The sequence below is a fragment of the Chelon labrosus genome (genome assembly GCF_963514085.1).
Source record: "Chelon labrosus genome assembly, chromosome: 2".
Lineage (NCBI taxonomy): Eukaryota > Metazoa > Chordata > Actinopteri > Mugiliformes > Mugilidae > Chelon > Chelon labrosus.
The window spans coordinates 31557738-31579022 of record NC_140338.1 but is presented as its reverse complement, the minus strand read 5'-3'; the positions used below and the strand labels follow the sequence as shown (position 1 = coordinate 31579022).

At 40.4% G+C, this 21285-nt stretch overlaps 1 protein-coding gene across 1 annotated transcript; it reads left to right on the top strand.

The window, feature by feature from the left end:
• Positions 1 to 833: 833 nt before the first annotated feature.
• On the top strand, positions 834 to 19082 carry cygb2 (cytoglobin 2; the record flags this gene model as incomplete). Its single annotated transcript, XM_084567820.1, has 3 exons — positions 834 to 1027; positions 10309 to 10540; positions 13249 to 19082. The coding sequence occupies 3 exons, from the start codon at positions 834 to 836 to the stop codon at positions 13411 to 13413; spliced, it is 591 nt and encodes a 196-aa protein (XP_084423946.1). The 3' UTR covers positions 13414 to 19082.
• Between the last annotated feature and the right edge of the window lie 2203 nt (positions 19083 to 21285).

Sequence of the window (21285 nt, the reverse complement as noted above, 5' to 3'; positions counted from 1 at the left end):
GCAAAATTGGTGCTGTTTGCTTGAGATAAATTTCATGCACACATTTTACTCTACACTCTTTAACATATACACATAAACACCCACCCTACTAATGAGAAGAAGAATGTCTTCATTAGATGTATTTGATGGTATTGTGTGTCTCTAAAACAGAGACTCAAATAAATTCTTAGTAGTTGTGTCAATATGTGTGCTCAGACATGTGCTTTGTGTATGTGGGGGGTGTTGTCAGGGACCCTTAATGCCTTTCCTCTCTCCTCCTCCTCTTTTTCATCTCTAGATTTCTCCACCCCTATGTGTCTTTCTCTGTTTTCTCCCCACCCTGCTCTCATTCCATCAGGTCCTCACAACACAGCCTCCGAACGCCTCGTCTCCTCCATCAGAGCGGGAGGATCGGAGAGAGGGAGAGGAGAAGTGACGGGAGAACAACATCAACATCACTGACAAGAATCTCCCTCACTGCTGGAGAGAGGAGAAGAGAAGGAGAGAAAGGTGGGGAGAGAAAGGAGAGGAAGAGGAGAGGGGGAGGCAGCAAAACAGTGAGAGAAAGAAGTTTTTAGTTGGAGCTACGACAGGCGAAGGAGAGTTTGGAGTGAGGGAGCTTGGTGGGGGATCGGGAGCTTCATTTTCCCTTTTATTTTCTCGGCTGTGAGTGCAGTCTGCCTCCTCTCTTCTCCCTCTCTTTTTCCTCTTCTCTTGCTCCGCTTCTCATCCCAGACTCGCCCCCCCCAGCTCCCGCCGTGGGGTCTCAGCTCTCTGTCTCCCTCCCCCCCTCCCTTGCTCCCTACCTCCCCCGGGCCTTGCTGGGAGCCTCTGGGCTGCTGCGCCGCAGGAGGATGTCTCGCAGGGAGTCCCCGCCACCGCCCTCGCCACCTCCACAGCTGCTGGGAGTGCAGAGAGGACAGGTGGATTGTGAGGATCGTCCAGAGCGTGCTGAGCCGTTGTCCGACGCCGAGCGGGAGATTGTCCAGGGCACATGGGGGCATGTCTACAAGAACTGCGAGGATGTGGGGGTGTCCGTGCTCATAAGGTGAGTTTTGTTAAGAGGAGGAAGAATTTTGTTGTCTTTGTGAGGAAAATCTCAAATCTGTCTCAGAGTAAGTAAACTCAGAAACAGAAAGTAACATCTTCACAGATCAAGATGCAAGAGGCTATGGGTGTGCGATCTGATAACACCAGTAGTTTAGTTTCCCTGCTGCTCATAAGTGTCTCATGCTCAGATTGAATCTCAGTAACAAAGGAAAGCCAAGAAGAGAGAACAACTAGTGAAGACTCATTAGTTCTTCTTGCCTTTCTTTTGGAATTATGCTCTATACTTATTTGCATCAATGCCAGTGTAAAAATTATTTACACGAGTGGAAGCAGATTTTTCTAATATAACATTCCTGAGCTAATTGTTGTAATGCTAACTTCAAGTCAATATGGTGTATGAAATGTAGTAATTGAACTGTATGATTATATTAGAGGATGTGCTTTGTGGTGTTGTTAAACTGGATTAAATCAGTGGGCTAAGTTAAACAAGTGATTCTGTTGTTTAACTTAGCCCACTGATTAAAATGGGGTTGTCAATATAATAGACACCTGTGTCGGTACATCACAATACAATTCAGTAGTACTATCACAGCCTCCAAGTCACACACAGAAATGAATTTAGATAAAGACAGAAAGACAAGCACGCGATTGCTTTCAGTGAAGGGTTCTATGGGAATGCAGTACTATGGTAATATGCACATTATATAATGACATTAGAAGGTTTTCCCTAGTGCACCTAATGACTTGGCAAATCAGTCATGTGCAATAGTGTTTTTTTTTTTTTTTAAATCTCAGTTGGTGTTATTAACAATGCTGATAATTATCTTCTATAGAATGTTTTTCAGTAGCTGCTTCTCTCTTATCCCACATCATTACTGTGCTCTAAACAGTACCTGGCAGCATTGGAAGAGTTTGGAACAAAAAAGTTCTTAAAAAGTAAAAAATGTAGCCTACAAATAACATCTGTGTGATCTTCATCAAGTAACCATTGAAGTCTAGTGCTGAAAATGTCGAACTTTTAGTTGACTGCGTGTAGATGATTGTTTTTTTGGAATGGAAACAGGTAACACTAATTAAACATGCAGAGCATACAAACACACACAGTCTGTTTCTATCCCTTCAGAGGACCCTTACTCTAACCATAAACAAAGTCTTCAGTCTTAGATTTAATTATTCATGTAATGAGGACTTAGTTTGTTCTCGAAAGGGATGAGGGTCCCCATAATGTGAGTAGGTTTATGTCCCCACGACATGAATAATACAAGAACACACATACAGGTGTGCATGCACACACACCAACACCCACACACACGCGCGCCCACACACGCACAAGTTCTTCAACCATTCCTTCAACCTCTCACCAATAACTGAGCTGTGACAAGTGCAGGCAAAGAGGGAACATCGCATTCCTCTCTCATTAAGATGCTGAAGAAGGACAGTTCTAGTTCACTTCCTCTCACACTTTGACAAGACACATGTCACCCTTGAGACGGTGACTAATTTAAATTATTGTGAGTAAGGTATTATTTTATAGAAGACGATTTACGGCTCACAAATTGTAACTTTTAGTTTTTAGAGTTTACAGTTTTAATTTTTTTCTACTGCTTTTGCTTTGCCACTGCCTCTGTCCGTAAGCTGTTGAAATCCCCCCCCCCCCCCCCCACGCGCATATATATATATATATGTAAGGATCTGATCTGTAATTCTCTGTGAAGGTTCACTGGAAAAGTAGCTGTAACAGGACGGTTCTGTTTCTCCTGCTTCTTTTCATGTTTTTAGATAAATATATAAATATGAAAGAAGAAAGCCTTGATTCATTTGAATGTCCTCGGTTAAACTGTCTCAGTGCAACACTAAGACAGCCCTTAAGGGCTTGTTAAAATGGACAGCCGGTCGTAGCCAAGGAGACTGATGTGAGTGAACAGCATGCGAGTGAAACAAACTGATTTTAGGTTTGGGGTGACGAGAAACCCTGAGGGAGAGAGCAGAAGGGGCAGAGAGCATCATTTGCATGTGTGTGCCTTGTGCTCTTATCTGGGGATGACAGCTACAAGGTTTAGCTCTTAAATGCCCCTATCCAAGCCTCTACATCCATCTTCTTGTCTCCTCCCTTGAAGAAAAGGGGAAATCTTTCCTCCTTTGAAATCTAAGTTATGTTGACCATCAAATCAATTTCATCAAGGCTTATTACATATGCAAGAATTTGTTTATTTGACTCTGGTGAAGATGCATATTGACAACTAAGAAACAACGGAGCACACAGTTAACAGACTGTAGGGTAGACAGTGACAGAGCATGCTCAACTGGGGCAGCATCTAATAATTAGAAATACTGAAGCAAGAGCAGTTGTCTTTCTTTAAGCCATAAAGAGGCAATTACTGGAATTGTTCTTTCTAACTGCCTTGAAATTATTGTTGCCTTAAAAATGCTAGTTGCATTTTCCATTGATCCATTGTTAATGCTAGTTTGTCACTGCTGGACAAGCTCTTTATGTTAAGATGACTGTTGACAGCAGACAACAGACAGACATGAGGGTCCTAGTGATGTTCTTGTGGCAATGAAACATGAAAATGTTCCAGCTGCTTGTTTGTTTTGGTCTCAGATTTACAACCACGGCAAAGAAACATTTTCAAAATGAACATTTTCAATGAAAAATGAAAATGGCATAGTTTATTGTAGCTGGGAATTCTGACAGAATATTGACATTTCTACTAGATAAAATATTTAAATACCAGATCAATGAACAAATGTGTTGTTTCAGCACTCCTTATTTTCATTATTTCACCACTACGTGATGCACAAAGAGTTTAATTATCAACAGTTGGCTTACCGTTCCCAACCTGAGGCTGACGCTGGTTCAGATTCCTTGCTCGGTTGAGTTCTTATTGCTGCGAGCAGAGCACAACATACCACACGAGAACATACATTTACATTTTCATGTGGATCCATCTGCCTGTACGCACAGAGAGAATAGATGGCGAGAAAAGCCTCAGCTGATCTCAACAATGCGTACAAATGCAATTGCACCAAAGAGTGAGAGCCCCCCAGGCACCGGCAGAACAGTGCATATGGCAGCGTTGTGAATACAATAGAACCCAGCGTACTTGGACTCAAATGGTAATGTTGCACGGATGGCGCTGATGGGTGGCATCAGGCACATTGTCATTCCAAGTGGAAGATATTTAAGTGTCAGAATTTATAGACAATCTCACTTGATTGATATTGATTGGATCTGTTTCATGCTGTGTTTAGGACAAGATGCTGAAGCAAGATAAATATTTGTAAATGCTCTAATGGAAAAGCTGAGTGGTTTCTGGTTTGGGCACACTAATAACCAACGATAACTTGGAGGCCAGCCCGAAGTTCCCCAACTTCGGTCTGGAGTCGCTCTGTTTGGAATTCATTATGCCCAGCAAAGATCTGTGGGGCCAATCAGATCATTTGGTGGGCTTTTATGCAGTGATGGACAGAAAAGTAACGACTTAGTCATAGTGTCATCTTAACATTGTTGAGTTTAATTTGTTTATAACTACCATTATAAATTACCATGGCTACCGTTGGACAATAACTAAATAATAGTAAAGTTCTAGCATTTAACTTTAACTTAATTAAGGCATTTGTCAATACTGTGTGTCTTATAATTTGTTGCTGTGATTGGCTGTAGGACTATACATGTAGAGTCCGCTTTAAGTAAAAAGTAATTTTTCAATGTGTGCAGATACAACCAGTCTACAACTATGTTGGTGTGTCCATGAGTCCATGGTCCATGGTCAGAAACTCATATCCTCATTCACGTGTCTCACAAGTTGAGCACGAAAAAATGTATCCTCTTTCTACCTACGGGTTGAATGACTTGAGATTTTTTTAAAGTTGACTAATATGTGGTGAAAGTCGAGTTGGCATCAACTAGTCGATGACGTCACAAATAAAAACACGTAGAAAGTAATGCTTTGCAACGACGAAATCTATATTTGTGACCTGAGTACATATTGTAGCATGTCACACAAAGGAAGCTACGGAGGCTTTTCTGCAAGTTTGTTGAAGCTTGAACACGGGCTACTGTTGGCCATAGCCCACGTTAACACCATAAACACTGTCAGTCTGACACTTCTAATATGTGGCTCTCACTCGGGGAAAAGAAAGCACAAGAAACAAAAAACACACTCCACAACCACAGCAAAAATGTCAACAGAACACGCACATAAACCTATGCGCTTATCAATATTGTGCATAATAGCATTTAATAGTTCTTCACAGCGTGTTGTAACATAGGATAATGTAGCCTATGTCTACACACCATCCCTTCCAATGTCTGTTTTCTGCTTTGCAGTAATTTCAGTGAAATTAATTTTTGTTAACTCCAACTTCAACATATACCACTGTTTGTCATACACAAATCACACACCAACTAGTATTTTAGTAGTGTAATTACAGGATGGCACCAGTACACAATCAAACAAGTAGATATGCTCTCAGTTGGTAGGCTACAACATGGGCTACACACTTTAGGCAGAGCAGTGCTTTGAGCTAAATTAACAAGCTTAAAATTACTATGTCATATATTCCCATTCCCATGCTCACGATTTGTATGAAACACAAAGTACAGCTGGGTCTCTTTTGCAGGTATTTGGTTATAAAAAAACAGCAAAGTATTGACACTGTAACCTGATGGTGGAGGTAGTTAAAGTAAGACAATCATTAGTATTACATCCTCTGGTGACCATGGGCATCTGCTTAAACTGTATGGAAATGAATTTAGTAATAACCATGATAATTCAGTTAAGACCAGAAGAAAGGTCTAACCCTAACCTGTCCTCTGAGGACCAAGAATGTCTGTGCATTGTGGTGGTTACTGATAAACAACAACTTCATTAAAGTAATTGTATTAGTTTTGTTTGAATTATTTTGATAGCACTTCAAACTGAGTTCAGGAGTATGTGTTTTTTTCCCCCAGTAATTAAGTTGGCTGTGTGGAGTCATAGAGTTTACCATGTGAAAAAGACGTCCTTGAAGTTCTGGCAGTTCAGCTCAAGGTTTCTACACCATAGAATTAAAGAAACCCTTCCACTGTAATCAAAGTGCAATTAACAAGTACCACTAAGGGCGCCGCTTATCTTTTATGACTTAATTTAAATGCAGAGGCAGGTGCACTAATTTTCTCAGTGCCCTCCAAGGTACTAAACACCAGTACCTTGTTCACACACAAGTGTTTCTCACCGTGCCTTCGTATGCAGTTTAAAGGTCTGAAACGTCAGTGTGGCCCATCATGTTTTTCTGTGCTTGTGTATTATTCGAGGAAAAGAAAAAACCCAAGCCAAAACTAAATACCTGGTTAAGGAAAGAATTGTGTTTATGGTAAAGAATAATGATAATTAGGTCTGTTACACAAGGTGAATTCATCTATTTAAACCCTCACCACTGTGGATAACTTGAGAGGGAGCTGAATCCTTGCAAGGTCAAAAGATGATGATTCATTTGGTGTTTGAGATTCCCAAACGGTGGCTTTAGATCTAAGCTGAGTGCTGCAGAATCATCCAATGTGAACAAAAGTTCTTTTTTAAATAATGGTGCAGTAAATTGGAAAAAGTATCAGAATAGCATCATAATTATGATGTTTTGTACCAGTCCTCTGGTCAGATGAAATGACTAGGTACCAAACATCAAATGAGTCAGTAGTAGCTGTTCAGATTGCACTTAGTGTGCAGCATATATTGATTCATCAGTATGTGCTGCTATAGAAGTCAGAAATTAGAACATTATTAGAACGTAAGGAACCATTGCTCCTGCAGCTAATGATGCTGTAATGTTAGCATCTCAAGATGGTTTACACTGTTTGAATTATGAGGCTTTGTTCAATTGTATAATTCATTTCAGAAATATGCTGATGCAAATTAAAATGTACTGTACAACCGTGCTCTGGCTGTATGGGATTAAACACACATTACTCTAAAACAAAAAGACAAGCACAAAAAAGACAATGTCTTTTTTTTTATTTCAGAGAAAACATCAGAGGAGAGCCGCGTTTTAACTTCCATGTTGTCTAAGCTGAACAAGAGCTACTAGACAGTCTGAATTATTCCTGCCGCCAAGGAAAATAGTGTGTACGCATCTTGACAGCTGGTGGATCCAAGTTAGAAGTGCTACAGGCAAGCTGAGCCTTTGTAAGCCTAGCATGACATAGGATCTGGGGGATGTGGATGTAGTGAAGCGGTGCTGCCAATGGCCGAACTCCAACAGGGAAATAACTGTACTAGCATTTCTAGTTAGCTGGAGCACTGACAAGATTTAAACTGGGTCAGAGCAGAAGTGTGTGTTATGTGTGTGTGCACTTGTAAATCCATCTGTTTCAGTCAGTGTTTGTGTGTAAGTTTCTAAAGATTTGTGTTAACATCTAGACTCTGCATTGTGAGTGAAAACCAGCAATGCTTAATCTGTCAGATCTCTCACACCCCCCTCAGTTAGGCTTGTAGAAACTTTGCTGTTGCTCTGGCATTCACTCTTTCCTCTCTCTCACTGAGCTGCTGTGAGACCACAGACAGCTGTGAGGAAAACTGTCAAACCCTGAATCAAAACAAATCTTTGTAACTAGAATCCCACAAGATAATTTACACTTTCTTTATTTATCTGTGTGCTTACATCTACCAGGGTGGTACAAGAGTAGAAGGTACTATATCTTAAATAAGTGTCATTTTATGTCACATGGCAGGTCTTAAATGCTCAGCACTGAGTTTAGAAAGGCATTGGACTAAAGCCTTGCAAGGATCTGTTATTTTTTTTCTGTCAGACAACAGTGAGGATTCCTAGACAGGCTTTACTACCATTTTGACATACACAAGAGATCTCTCAGTTGGTAGGTCCAGACTGAAATGTCTCAACAACTGTTGTATAGATTGTGGTGAAACTTTAAACAGACATTCACTGTCCCTAAAGCTGATGGTTTTGGTGTACCTGTGTGAAATTACACATTAGTATTTTAGGTTATGACCAAATATTTTCAAATTGATCCCAACAAGTTTGGCATTGTGAACATTTTAGCCTGCTGACATTAATATTTAGTAAAAAGCATGATTGTGATCTTTCCCTCAAGTCACCTTAGTACAGTGTCCTCCGTGATATTATGTAAGTGTGTATAAATAGCTCAAACTTCTTGGACAACGCTCTTTAAGCTCTTTGCATGTCAGCTTACAGTGTTAAATGACAAGCAATATGATTAGGCTTAGGTCTAAAAAGAGGGGATGGTGATGTCAGGCTCAGTTTTGCATCAGTTTTGAAAGGCACAGACAAATTATGCTGTCCTGTCCGTAAGAATGCCAGATCAGAAAACACTTGCACCTTGCACCAAATGATGAAATATCCACAAACACACTTTTGCATATCAGTCAAGGTGACCATCTTAGGGCATTGCAGACTTCAAGTCTCTTCAAGTTTCATGAAAAATCATCATCATTTCAGTGTCTGTATCTTTAAATGCAAATGAGCAACTTCTGGGCACCCCCCTGTCCAGAAGAAAAATATGTCTGCCTTCACATGTTGCAACAAGACTGCTAGGCAACCCCTGGTGTCTAGAAGGTACCAAGACAAAGGCTTCCTGAAAAAAGAGGCTGTTGGGAACCTCAGACATATACATTACCAGGAGAAGTCATTACAACTAAATTACAACATATTAAGTTACCATACACCTCCCTTTCTAAAAATATCTGCAAACACCTGACAACTTCTGAACGTTCACCATACAAAGACATTTCCAGTTATATGGTTGCGAATACCACAAGACCATGCCGTTAATATGGACTCCTTTGGGGGATACCCCAGCGAAAGCAAGGTAAAATGACTAGTGAGAGTCACAGGAGTATGGGTTAGATGTACATGTTTACAAGTAGTGTTGCTTATGTCTTTATGATGTACGATAGAGGAAGGAAAGAGGTCCATAAAACATATTTTCACATGTTTTGTGGACCTCAGGACTGGGTAGATTATCAAATGATCAAAAACAACTGCCGAAGTGTATCTCGCATACATAATTAGTCTATATCATAATTTCAACCTTAAAACTAAAGTGTGGAGCAGCACATAGTTTGATGTGATTAGACTGACATAGACATAGATTGATGACAGTATATAACATGTACTGCCCTCTGCAGTGGTTATTAATCAAAGCTTTATTTTATAACGTTCATTCAAGAAGGCATGCAGTTAGTCTGCACCAGTCACTGCATTTCAGTAAAATAATATTCTCCATACATGAGTAGGGCATCTTGGAGCTGAAAACCTACGATACAACGTTTTAATCTGCCCAGTGTCACGCTTTCAGTTGGTGTCTCTCAGTTTGATGCTCTTGCATACACAGCTCTAGATATGCCTGAAAATTAAACACTTGCAGCACACCTGCATCCAATTACACTCATAGAATCCCATCAATCTTAACTGCAGGGTCTCATTAGTGCTTCTGCTCTGTAAAGGTTTCTACTGGGGGCTTCCTGCCACACTGATGGTGCACAGGCAGATTACACACTTTACTGACAGGAAAACGCATATGTGAGCTGGTGAACTGCACTTTAGTCAAAACCTACTTAGTAAAGAAGAAATAGAGACACTGATTTGAATTACTGAGCACACAGAGAATTTATGCCGACTGGATGTCATCTGGGTAATATGTGGTATGAAATGTGGAGTAGTAGCCTTCAGCCATTTGTTGCTTGGAAAAATTGAGTCCCTTCAAATTTGTGATATATGTGTGGTTCCACTTCTGATTTATTCTCACTGGGGGTTTTGTAGGTTTCTAATTAAATTCATTCTCTCGCTTCTCTTAGTTTGTCTTTATTTCAAACCAGCGAAGATAAATGATCTCATTCCTCTATAGTTGTTTTTTTTTTTTTTTCCAGTTGTTGTGATTCATTCTCTGTACAGTATATTGTCACTCAGTATTTGCCAAGACCAAAGTGCTCCAGAGCAGGAAAAAAGGAAGCAATGTAGTGAATACATGTTTATAGCCCAAGCTAATTTCCAATACTAGTCCCATGGTGGCTATCATCACACTAATTTATTACCAATGTACAATAAAAGCAATGACTGCAGCCCACAACAAACAAGGAAACAAATGATACAAAACTACTTTAAAACATCTTCAACGCAAACTAATTTACTGTGTGTAAGTGATGACTAGTTATCATAGCTGATATCATGGCTGGACTTAAACCTAGTTGTTGACTGTCAGGTTGTGAATTCCAGAGGAAACACAAATTAAACTGAATATTTTTAATTATATATTTGCATCCTTAGGTTCTTTGTCAACTTCCCATCGGCAAAACAGTACTTCAGCCAGTTTCGGGACATGGAGGATCCTGAGGAGATGGAGCGAAGCAGCCAACTTCGGCACCATGCCCGCAGGGTGATGAACGCCATCAACACCGTGGTGGAGAACCTCAATGACCCAGAGAAGGTGTCGTCAGTGCTCGCCCTGGTGGGAAAGGCCCATGCTGTCAAACACAAAGTGGAACCCATGTACTTTAAGGTAACTCTGAGGAATAAGCCACCATCCTTTACTTCAGACCCTGTTTCCTTTGTATTTTTAAGAACTATTGCCACAGGGTTGTTATAATGCAAGGAGTCATGTTGTTTTCGAGTTCTGGACACTTGATCATTATGCCCATGAAACAAACAGACTGTGTCCTGAAAGATAAACGCCAAGTGCTCTCTGTGCTGGATAAGTAGCAATACAATAGCAGTTTTTTTCTGCCTCGGTAGCCCCTTGAATTCTCACTACACCCTAAAAGAAATGTTCTCATTACTAATTTAATATCGGGGGGATAATACACTTTAACTTATCTAAATTTCCTCAGGCCACAAAATCATTAAATGTTTTGCTTTTTTTTTTCGTTTATTATGTATAATGAGTTTTATGGGTTAGCAAACCCAAGAGCGTTGATGACATGTGGGGGCAGAAAAAGCTGGAAGCAAGATGAGTATCATTGGAAATGTTTAGGACCCAGTGTTTAACACAGGCTGTGTGGTTACATAACTCTCAGTATTAAATGTACTTCCCTCTTCATCTCACTGAAGACGGAAGTATATTGATTCCCTCTTCAAGTCTTTTGAATGCTGGCTGCAGTTATAAATGCAGCTGTGGAGAGAACACATTACCGCAATTTAACGGGTTTCCAACTGCCATTAAAATACATTTTAGATTCAAGTGATCACTTTGGGAATAACAAATTAGTCCTTTTTTATGTTCTGTGAATTCATAACTCCATGCGGATAGGTTGTCATGTCTGCTAGTTCTGATGACTGCAACCAGACAAAACTCAAAATGAAGTGTGAAATAGTCTTTCCCTGAATGTTTAATAATCTCAAGTAGTTTATCACACAAACCTAAAATAGTTTTGCTCATTTTGGGACTGAGCAACAACAAAAAAATGTGATTCAACTTTGAGACAATTATTACGGCATCAGTAAGTCATGACATGCAAGTCTTAACATATTACTTGAGCTTAGACAAGACATCTAGCTAACAGCAGCTTTCTAAAAAACACACATTTTTACAATTAAAAAAAGTGTGTGTGCTCAATTGCTTTCGGGGTATCATACTGCTCAGCCTCCCGGGGAAAGTTTATTCCAGGGTGCTGGAAAGGAGAGTGAGAGTCTGACCTGTTTATGGTATTCATGGACAGGAGCTGAAGGTGAATCCGGGGTGTCATTAATGAACCTTAGAATCGCGTGCCTGCTTTTTGCAGATGATGTGGTTCTGTTGGCTTCATCCGACCTTACCGTTCAGCACGCACTGGGACGGTTTACAGCCGAGCTTGAAGCTGCAGGGATGAGAATCTGCACCTCTAAGTCTGATGCCATGTTGCTCTGTCAGAAAACAGTGGATTGTTGGATGAGTTCCTGCCCCAATCGAAGAAGTTTAAGTATCTTGGGATGGTGTTTAGGAGTGATGGTAGAATGAAGTCAGAGATGGACAGACGGTTTGGTGCAGCATCTGCAGTAATGTGGGCACTCTATCCGACTGTTGTGCTGAAGAGGGAGCTGAGCTGTAAGGGAAACCTTTCCATTTGTCAGTTGATCTATGTTCCAACCCTCATCTAAAAAATGGCATTGTGGATACAAGTATCTGAAATAAGGTTCCCCCGAAGGGTGACTGGGTTCAGCAATAGAGATAAGATGAAGAGCTCAGACATCTGGAGGGAGTTTGGAGTAATGTTGCTGCTCTAGGGGGGCTCAAGGTGACAGTTGAGGAGGATGCCTCCCTTTGGAGTTTTACCTGGTATGAGTAGATACCTGTAGGTGGTTTCCATCTGAATCTAACATGACTAGGTTCAGTGCTCACCTGGAACTAAAGCGTGCTGTTCAGATTAACTTGGGTGGTGTTCTCTTTGTTTCTCTAATGACCCATTAATGGCAAGAAACTCTCCAGATGCAAGGTCTCAGTGAAACTTTTTTAAGTGGCCCCTCAAACAAGTCCAGTTGCCTTGAGCTATGTTTTAGATATACCATGGTTTAGATGACTCACGGTGTTCACAGACAAAGATGCTGTCTTTGTTGAATAAGATTTTAGGTAACACACTTGAGTAAATCCCCCCTTTTGTATCTCTTTGGGTTATTGACAAAGGACATTCTCTTGAATACCACTAGAATACACTCTGTGGGGAGAGAACTGGATCAAAATAAACTGCTTTTAACACACATTTCAAGAGCTTCCTCAGCTGATGGTGTCTCAGTTTTCAGGTTAGTTTTTTATAGCATGCCTGAGTATGCAGATTTGATCACATAATAACAGGTGAACTGTAGCTCAATGCATTGTTTTTATTGCCCCAGTTCTCAGGTTTACCAGAAAAGAACAATGTATGCTTTTAACACACCGTTTGTCTGCCACATCTAAACCAAATGTTCTCTCTTGCTTTCTCTTTACATCTTTTACGTTGTCGCTCCCCAGCTCTGTTGTACTTTCTCTCTACTATGTCATTTCTTTCCCTTTGCATTGTCTGTCCACCCACAGCTTTCATATTTTCCCGTTATCATTTTCAATTCTCACCTGTCTCGCCTACCTTTCTGTAACAGTGAAATTACTTCTTTTTTTTTGCCATCGCCCCGCTCCCACTTTACCTGCTGAATATGATTTCTCTCCTCTCATCATTATCTCCACAGCCGCATATTCCATCTCTTTCGCTCTCTCGCTTTACACATTAATGAAGTTTCATTCTCACCCTCCTTCTAACCCAGATCCTGGCTGGAGTGATGCTGGAGGTGTTCGCCGAAGATTTCCCAGAGTTCTTCACGACAGAGGTGCAGATGGTGTGGACCAAACTGATGGGGGCGGTGTACTGGCACGTGACGGGGGCCTACACTGAGGCGGGCTGGCTCCAGGTCTCCAGCTCAGCGGTGTGAAGAAGAAGAGGGTCGTCAAATGAGTTTCCAGTGGACTTACAGAAGCGAAAAAAAAAAAAGGAAAATGTTTGTGTAAGATGTGGATGGAGAATTGAGAGGAGTTCCGCGAGGACGGTTTCACAGACATGAATCAGATTAACGTGGTAATCCGTGCAAATTTGTTCTTTATTTTGGTGCTAAGTTTTCATTACACTGCACTTCCTGGAGATGAGTTGGACACCAAACCATGTAGCCAGTCATTGCACTCTCCCGCTGTCGTTTTTTTAGTGTGTATATTTCACTGCTAATGCTAACTATCAAGTTCTTCTTTTGTTCAAAACAATCTGCCAGAAACAGAAGCACCACTTCATGTGTAGCATTAGAGCTTCCTTAGCTGCCAAGTGTTAGACAAGCAACTCCAAAAGCTTGTTTTATATAGACATGATTGAGCTCTGTCTCTGGGGGTCTGTCAAGCTTTCCAGTTTAGCAAAGCACACATGCCACTTAGATTTAATGGCGGTAGAGTTCACCTCCTAAATTTGAAAACACTTTTCCCAGATTAGAAACACAATTTTTGCTTGCTATTTAATGTTATCTATGCAAATTAATAAGTAACATTTCTGAAACTTAAATATGACCTTAAGACTTCATATCAGCAACACAATAAAGGCTAAAGCTAAATGTGCTTGATACACGTAGAAAACATGAACATAAATGTCAGTTTAGATGTTTCACAAAATAGTACACTAATGATTTGTTCCTTAGTCTTGGCAGTGATGCTAATTAGGCTAATTTTGCAGACATGCTAACTAATCTGTCTGTTAAGAGAGACCTTCCTCCAAACTCTACGTATAGTAGGGTTGCCAACTCTTTGCTTTTGATCTCAGTCATGGTTTTGCCAAAATGTTGGTGTGCTGTGCAGGTTTATGCACACGACACAAAAACTGTAACTTCCTTAAATTTTTCTATTTATTAATTACCCTCAACAATAATACAGGATTGATCTAGGATTAAACAGCAAATGACTTTCTGTATTTTTGACACCCCAGACAGATGAGCTGTCACACAGACAGTTTACATGCTACTATAAATGATTTGTTCATAGTGGACGGCCTCACGTTTCACTGAGTCCTTATTTCACTGTTGAACAGACTGAATGTCTATGCCTTTGTTTATTAAAAACCTCAAAGCACCGCAGAATTTACAATAGTAATATTCTGTGAATGAATTTATTCATACACAGAATATTACCCACAAACAGGACATGACCCCTTTAATCATTGAAATATACACAAAAACAAATGAATAATAGACAGCTATAAGAATTAAAGCAATGAAGCCTTTTTAATAATTGATTCAACCCAAAAACTTGATCATTAACATCAAAACCATGAACAAGACTTCACCTCTCTAATCATTAAAGTGAACACATTGGAAAATAATATCACACAATCACACCAAATTAAGTAATGAAATTGCTTCTTGCAATTTTAATGATAATTTCACCTGAAATGACTATTTCCATATTAACTTTTGATCTGTCTATCCTGGTCTGTTGTCTGGTCCAGGTTTTTATCAAAAAATGTACTTTAGTTTGTAAACCAGAGTGAACCATTCAAGTTCACTTTTGAGAAACGTGTTCAACTACTACATGGTAGCGGAGCTGAAAGTTGACCACCCTGCTGTACGTTGATTTCCTTTCATGTGATGAAAAAGCTTGACAGGCCTGCTGCTACAGATGCTAAGCTAATGTTATGTTGGGATGTCTATTCCAGATCAGGTTTCAGTAATAGGCAATGATGTATAAAAAGACATCTATTTAGAAAAATGTTGCGGATTATGACTTTTCGGGGTTCATTTCTGTTGAAACCTGCGGCGAGAGAGGAAGCATCTTCTCACATATGAAAACACCTCATGATACTTTGAAAGAAGGAATAAATGTTTAGACAAGGAATGATTTTTAAGCTGGGGGGGAGGCAGTTAGTTGTTGACGCCCCAGCTACGGGACCATGGAGCTGCTGACTGTTAATAGATCCTCTTTGTGTCCTAATACAGTATATCCTCATGTTCAGGGGACATGTGCCCCTTTTTCTCTCTATTTAATGTCTTGTTGAACTTTACTGAGGTGTTGTTTGTATAAGTGTACAGTGGGCAAATGTGCGTACTCTTCTGCCTTCGTTTACAACTCATTGACACGCTGATCTGTTGTCGTGTTGAAGAGGGCTCTTTTTCTTTGCAGAAAGTCTTAATTAGCACTGATGCTGTTTTATTCTTTGCCTGACATTTCACTGCACAAACCGCTACACACTAACATTGTGAAAGTGAGATGGAAAATATCAGCAGGTGGACACAATCAGGTTCACAATCACCCACATGCTATAAGACGTCTCCTGTGTTAATATTTACACCACTGTCGGTTAGTTTACGTCTTCAAAACCCCATCACAGAGACGTGCTGCTTTAAAGGCTCCATTAAGGGCTTTAGAAACCCACCCAGGATGTCAGTTTCCCCGCTAAATTCTGGAGACCTCAGTTAACCATTTACTCTTATTTCCTTACCTTACTTAACCTCGCCGCCTCTGGACTGCACGCACTCATCCTGCTAGCCGGATTCTCGCTCTAGTCAGTTCCCAAACATAGGCAACAAATCTGTTTAAAATGGACACTTGATCCAATCTTCAGTTTGCATCTGCTCCAGTGACGTCCTGTATCTCCCATCTGACCCCCGTCGGCATAAGCATCTGGCCTTAATGAGGAAGTAATGAGTCTCCTCTCCTTCTCATTTGGTCATTCATCTACTGTAACTTCCCATTGCCTCTGTTGGGAGTCCGTCCCTGACAACAAAAACAATTACGCCCGGACAGATGGCCAAAAACCTGCCGCACAGTGTCAGCCGCTCATAACGATGCTTCTATCTTTTTCATTCACTTGAAAATGAGTTTGCCACAGTTATATTCATTAATGAATACCAGAAATAAAACATTTATTTATTGGGACAAATTATGGAATGTCCCAGACCAGTGGTATCCAAATTTTTCTTATCGTGATCTCCTTGGGAAGCTGTAAACTAAATCACAGCCCCTTGACGTGTGATTGATTTGTGGTTTATCAACAAGGGAGAAGCCAAGTGGAAATGACACGATCAAGAATTATTACTACTTCATTATACTTGCAAATAAAACGCACAAAACGCTTTTGTGCTTTAGTGACAGTGAAGGGTTCAAATAGATGGCTCTACTTGGCTTCACAAATTGAATCCAATTCAAAGACCATTTTCAAGGCAGAGTGTAAAATTGAATGTGTCACAAGTGAAACTGATCGCATTAACAATGGCTGACTGTGCAGTTAAAATGCTATTAGTTATCCGAGTTTAACAAGTCATTATGTCAGACTGGTCTGTATCTTTCCCCTGGCCGTCTTTCAGTGGCTCTGTGCTTTCCATTTCTTTGTGAACCTCTGCTTTATGGCCGCGACACACCAAGTCGATGGTTAGCTGGTGTCAGGCCATCGGCGACCATCTGTGACCTATGCTTTTGTGGTGTGTCCCGTGCAGTAGACACTAGTTGGACCCCTATTTTCAAAATTTTAACAGACTGAGCATGTTGAATTAATGCCAGAGCCCTAGGAGTGCAGGAGAAAAAGTGGAAGTGGCGACAGTCAAGTTCAAAGAGTCCACAGGCCCTCCTCATCATATCACCTTCTCATATCTTCTTCTCATCTGATCATTAAATTACGAAAAATATTATCACAAGGGCATAATCATTTTGAAAAAATGAACTGATTCAGGAGAGGCTAGCTATGTAAGACGGCTCTCTTCTTTGTTTTCTCGATTCACTCTTTAGAATGACAAATACAAACTACTGCCACCTACTGGTAAGAGTTATTGCCTCTCATTCCAGCCTAGAACATGTAGCATGTCATGACATGGGAATTGGTTATAACCCTCACCGTGTGCTTAAGTGTACGTTTTTGCTCTGACACATGAGACACGAGGTGGGGTGGCGTCACAGTCTGCCATTATTGTCGCCAGTTCTTCGATGTGACCTTTATACCGCGCAGTTAAATACGTAATGGCTGTGCTTCCATCTGTCCGCTGTTGTGCACATTTTAGGTGCAATGTGCCAGACTCTTGATGTGCTCTGCAGCCAGTATTTGCATACAAGTAGCAAAATGAATTGCAAAGCGTACTTTCATGCTAGTTTTGGAAGATTTAGCTGCTGAGGCACTGATTGCAGCACAACTTATGGCGCATTACATTTAAAATAAATGTGTATTGTTATCATTAAATGCACAAAAACACAACCCATTATCTCAAGTTAGTATCTTGTGTGTTGTTTTCACAAAATAAGACAGTAACCTTGCTATGAGAACAATAGATCACTTTGTGATCTCGAGAGAACGAGATCAAAACAATAACCACAATCACTCTGATCTTCAGTACTTTTGAAAAACTGCAGAAGTTTTAAAAGGTTCTCCTTTGAACTTTTCGCATTGGCTAGAGAGATGTAAGGTCATGTCACGCTTAGATTAGTCAGACAAGTGGACAAAAATACACTGAGGAGTCAAACTAATCCTCAGTAGTTCTGGAGGTTGTAAATCCTGTTTAAAATCCTATTCTTTGCCCAATTTCCGACATTAGTGTCCCTCCGAGGTTGCACTTAAAGCAGCTCGAGGATCAGGAATATTTTTATAAAGCAAACACCCCTCTGACTGCGTGGTTTGAAACCTATCTGCAAACACACACCGTGCCCTTGCTAAGCCGCTGGTTTTTTGACCGTCACCGTATGCGCACAGCACACTCCTCATCACACCATGAACTCACACACATACACAATTATGTGCAGACACATCCCAATTACGCTCCCTCCATTTCCCTCTCACATATGGTTGGGCATGTCCTCGCATGCCGAGCGTACTACAGCAGCTCTTGTTCTGGTCTCCATCTTTGATCATTTTAAGCCCAAAACAACACTTTCTTTGCTTGTTATTTCACACAGTCATTCTCTTCCTGCAAATAAGGGCATTGCAGCATACGTGGACCTGTGCGTTTTTGTCGTGAAATGTTCTTGTCTATCGGTTGGAAAGTCGGGACTTTATATTTTTCTAAATATATCTATGAGAAGGGTTCTATGTATTTGAACACTGTATATGCATATGTCATTGTATACTGCGCTGTTGGTGGGAGCCAGTGCAGTGGCTTTGTAGTGTTTTGAGCATGTTTGCACAGACTTGTACCTTCGCAGACCTGGTGAAAACGAATCATGACCATCAATAAACTGTACTTGTACAATCGTGTGTCTTTGGTTTCTAAAGGAAACACTTGATGTTGTGCAGTGATTAATGGTTCAGATGCAGACAGCTTCTTCTATTGTTTTTATCACATGCAACAAACCAAACTAACCTTATCTCAGTGTTCAGGCTAGAATTCATTAGTAATATTGCCAGTGAAATGATCAGTCCGCTGCACACATTATATAACCAAGAGCTTTCAGAAATGTACTGCTCCCTACAGCAGCCAGTCCACCAGAGAACATTACACCCAGGTTACATCACCTGGAAAAATGCATTTATTCATCTGACATTTTCATCTGGAGAAGTAACAGCGATCAGGCTGTAAAGAGCCGCTTAGCTACTAAAACAACAGCACCGCCAGTTCAGGCAGTCGGTTCCTCCAAATTAAATTATACAGTGCAGTATTTTTAAGTCTTTAAACACTTGAGGCCACCATGAGATGTGTTCCTTATAGATTTTCTTAAGCGTAGCCAAATGAAATGAAGCAGTCTGAGTGAGACTCATTGCATTTGCTTTTGTTCCAGCTCAGCAAACGCTCTGAAACACAAAAGACTGGAAGAAATCCGCTTTGTTTAATTAGCTGCATAATTAAGAGCTTCACATTCATCCACTTGCCAGTTCATTAGGTATACTAGTGAAAATGAATGCACTCTAGTCCTGTACTAAATCCTCCTTCATGACTGTTATAATGTTCAGTTTATGCTGAAACACAGTCAGAATGATTTCTGACAAGTCAACAGTACTACAAAGCACAGCCTCCAATGAAAACACAGTTGAATCAACAGCTCTCAGTTATTTTAAACAAATGAATGACATTACCTTCATAAGGCTAAGATTTAGTGCAGGACTGTTTATATTACAATGCATTAGTTTTCACTTGTGTACCCAATGAACTGGCGAGTTTTACCAGGTACACAAAGTCCGTATTTATGGTAGATATTTTTCTAATCCCTAATCCAACAATAATTGCTACCTGCAGAAAGCTTGCAAACGGATTCTTTATTCTAATTGTTTCAAAAATGTCCAATACGAGACAAAATGTTGTCACTAAGTGAGGATGGTTGCATGGTCCTCTCACTTCCTGAAAGAAGAAAAAACAACAACATTGCTTTGATTTGAACCTGAGAAGACGTCAAGACACGGAGTTTACTTGCTGATAAACGAGTTGCAGAATTATCATCTCTAGATGTGTTTAAGGAAGTAAGTGGTCCAGGTCAATAAAGAGACAACCACCACTGTCCATGATCCAACGGATCCTCAACAGAAGCAGTAGGTCTGAAAACTTTAAGTTTCAGATCAAGTGAGTAAACATGACTGACACAATGAGACAGCATTGTGGTATGAACTTAGCCTAGAATCTAGACGCGCCCCTAGCGGCAGCAAATTACATTTGCTTCCAGGGGCAGTCTAGTTACTCTCCGCTGACTTGAGATTTCGAAAAATCCAAGATGTACCGGGCCAATCACGAGTCGGTGGGCGGGCTCAACATGATGACGACTGACCTGCGACCATAAGTTCCGTGAATTACGCGTGAATTCCCCATCCTGCTAGAACTACCAGAGCGATGGCTGCTGCTAGCGAACAACTTTCTTTCGAATCGGCTTTGGCCGCCACTCTGAAAGACTTGAAGTTAAGCTTTTCTCTGAGAAAAGAACAAGAAACTGCACTGAGGTCGTTCTTACAAAAGAAGGATGTATTTGGAGTTTTGCCAACCGGATACGGCAAAAGTTTGATCCACAGCTTAAAAATGATTAATGCAGGAGAAACTCAACCTGTAGGCGAACTCATAAAAAAAACAAAACAGGATGCAACAAGAACTATTTAATATCTATTAGGATAAGTTTTTTCCACAACACATGCAAGGAACTCTCTTTTCCGTCGCTCTGACTACGTCACCTTCTTCGTTGCTCTGATTGGTTGTAGCGCTATCCTATTGCGTGGAGAGGGAGTTTGAAAGACAACCGTTTATCCCACCCCTCCGGTTTAGCCCTGTCTATGGAGAGTGCCCAGACCCTACATTTAATGTGGGTCCGGCTCGTCAGGCTAGTATGAACTTGGTCTGCACACTGAAAGCATATCAAGAGGGAATTCCTTGAGATCTAGTTTGAACATGAGGAATGATGCCATATGGACACATGACAGACTCAGAAAACTGTATAACACCCCCTTTAAAATTTGCTAAAGTTTAGGAAGATATCATTACTCGTGTAAGTGCTTAGTCAAGTATAAAAGGAATCAGTGTCCTGTATAAAAATAAGATGTTTTTCTCAGGAAAGTCTGAATAAGGTTACCCCTTATGACTCAGTTCATTCCATTAACATACTTTAATATAAATCAAAATTAAACCAAATTGGATTAAAAATATGATCAGATCATAATCAGATTTAATAAAAAAAGGTAACCAAGATCAGAGGTCTGGTGTCCTGAATAACGTAGATGAAGGCAAGAAACATACTGAGCAATACAGAGCAGGAAATAAAAAGAAAGTAAGACTACGGACCATAAAGAAGAAACAGAATAAACAAAAAATAGTAGAGTGTCATGAATAGGAAGCTCTAAAGTTAAATGAATAGAAGGCAACTGCAAACAGGAAAGTTCACAG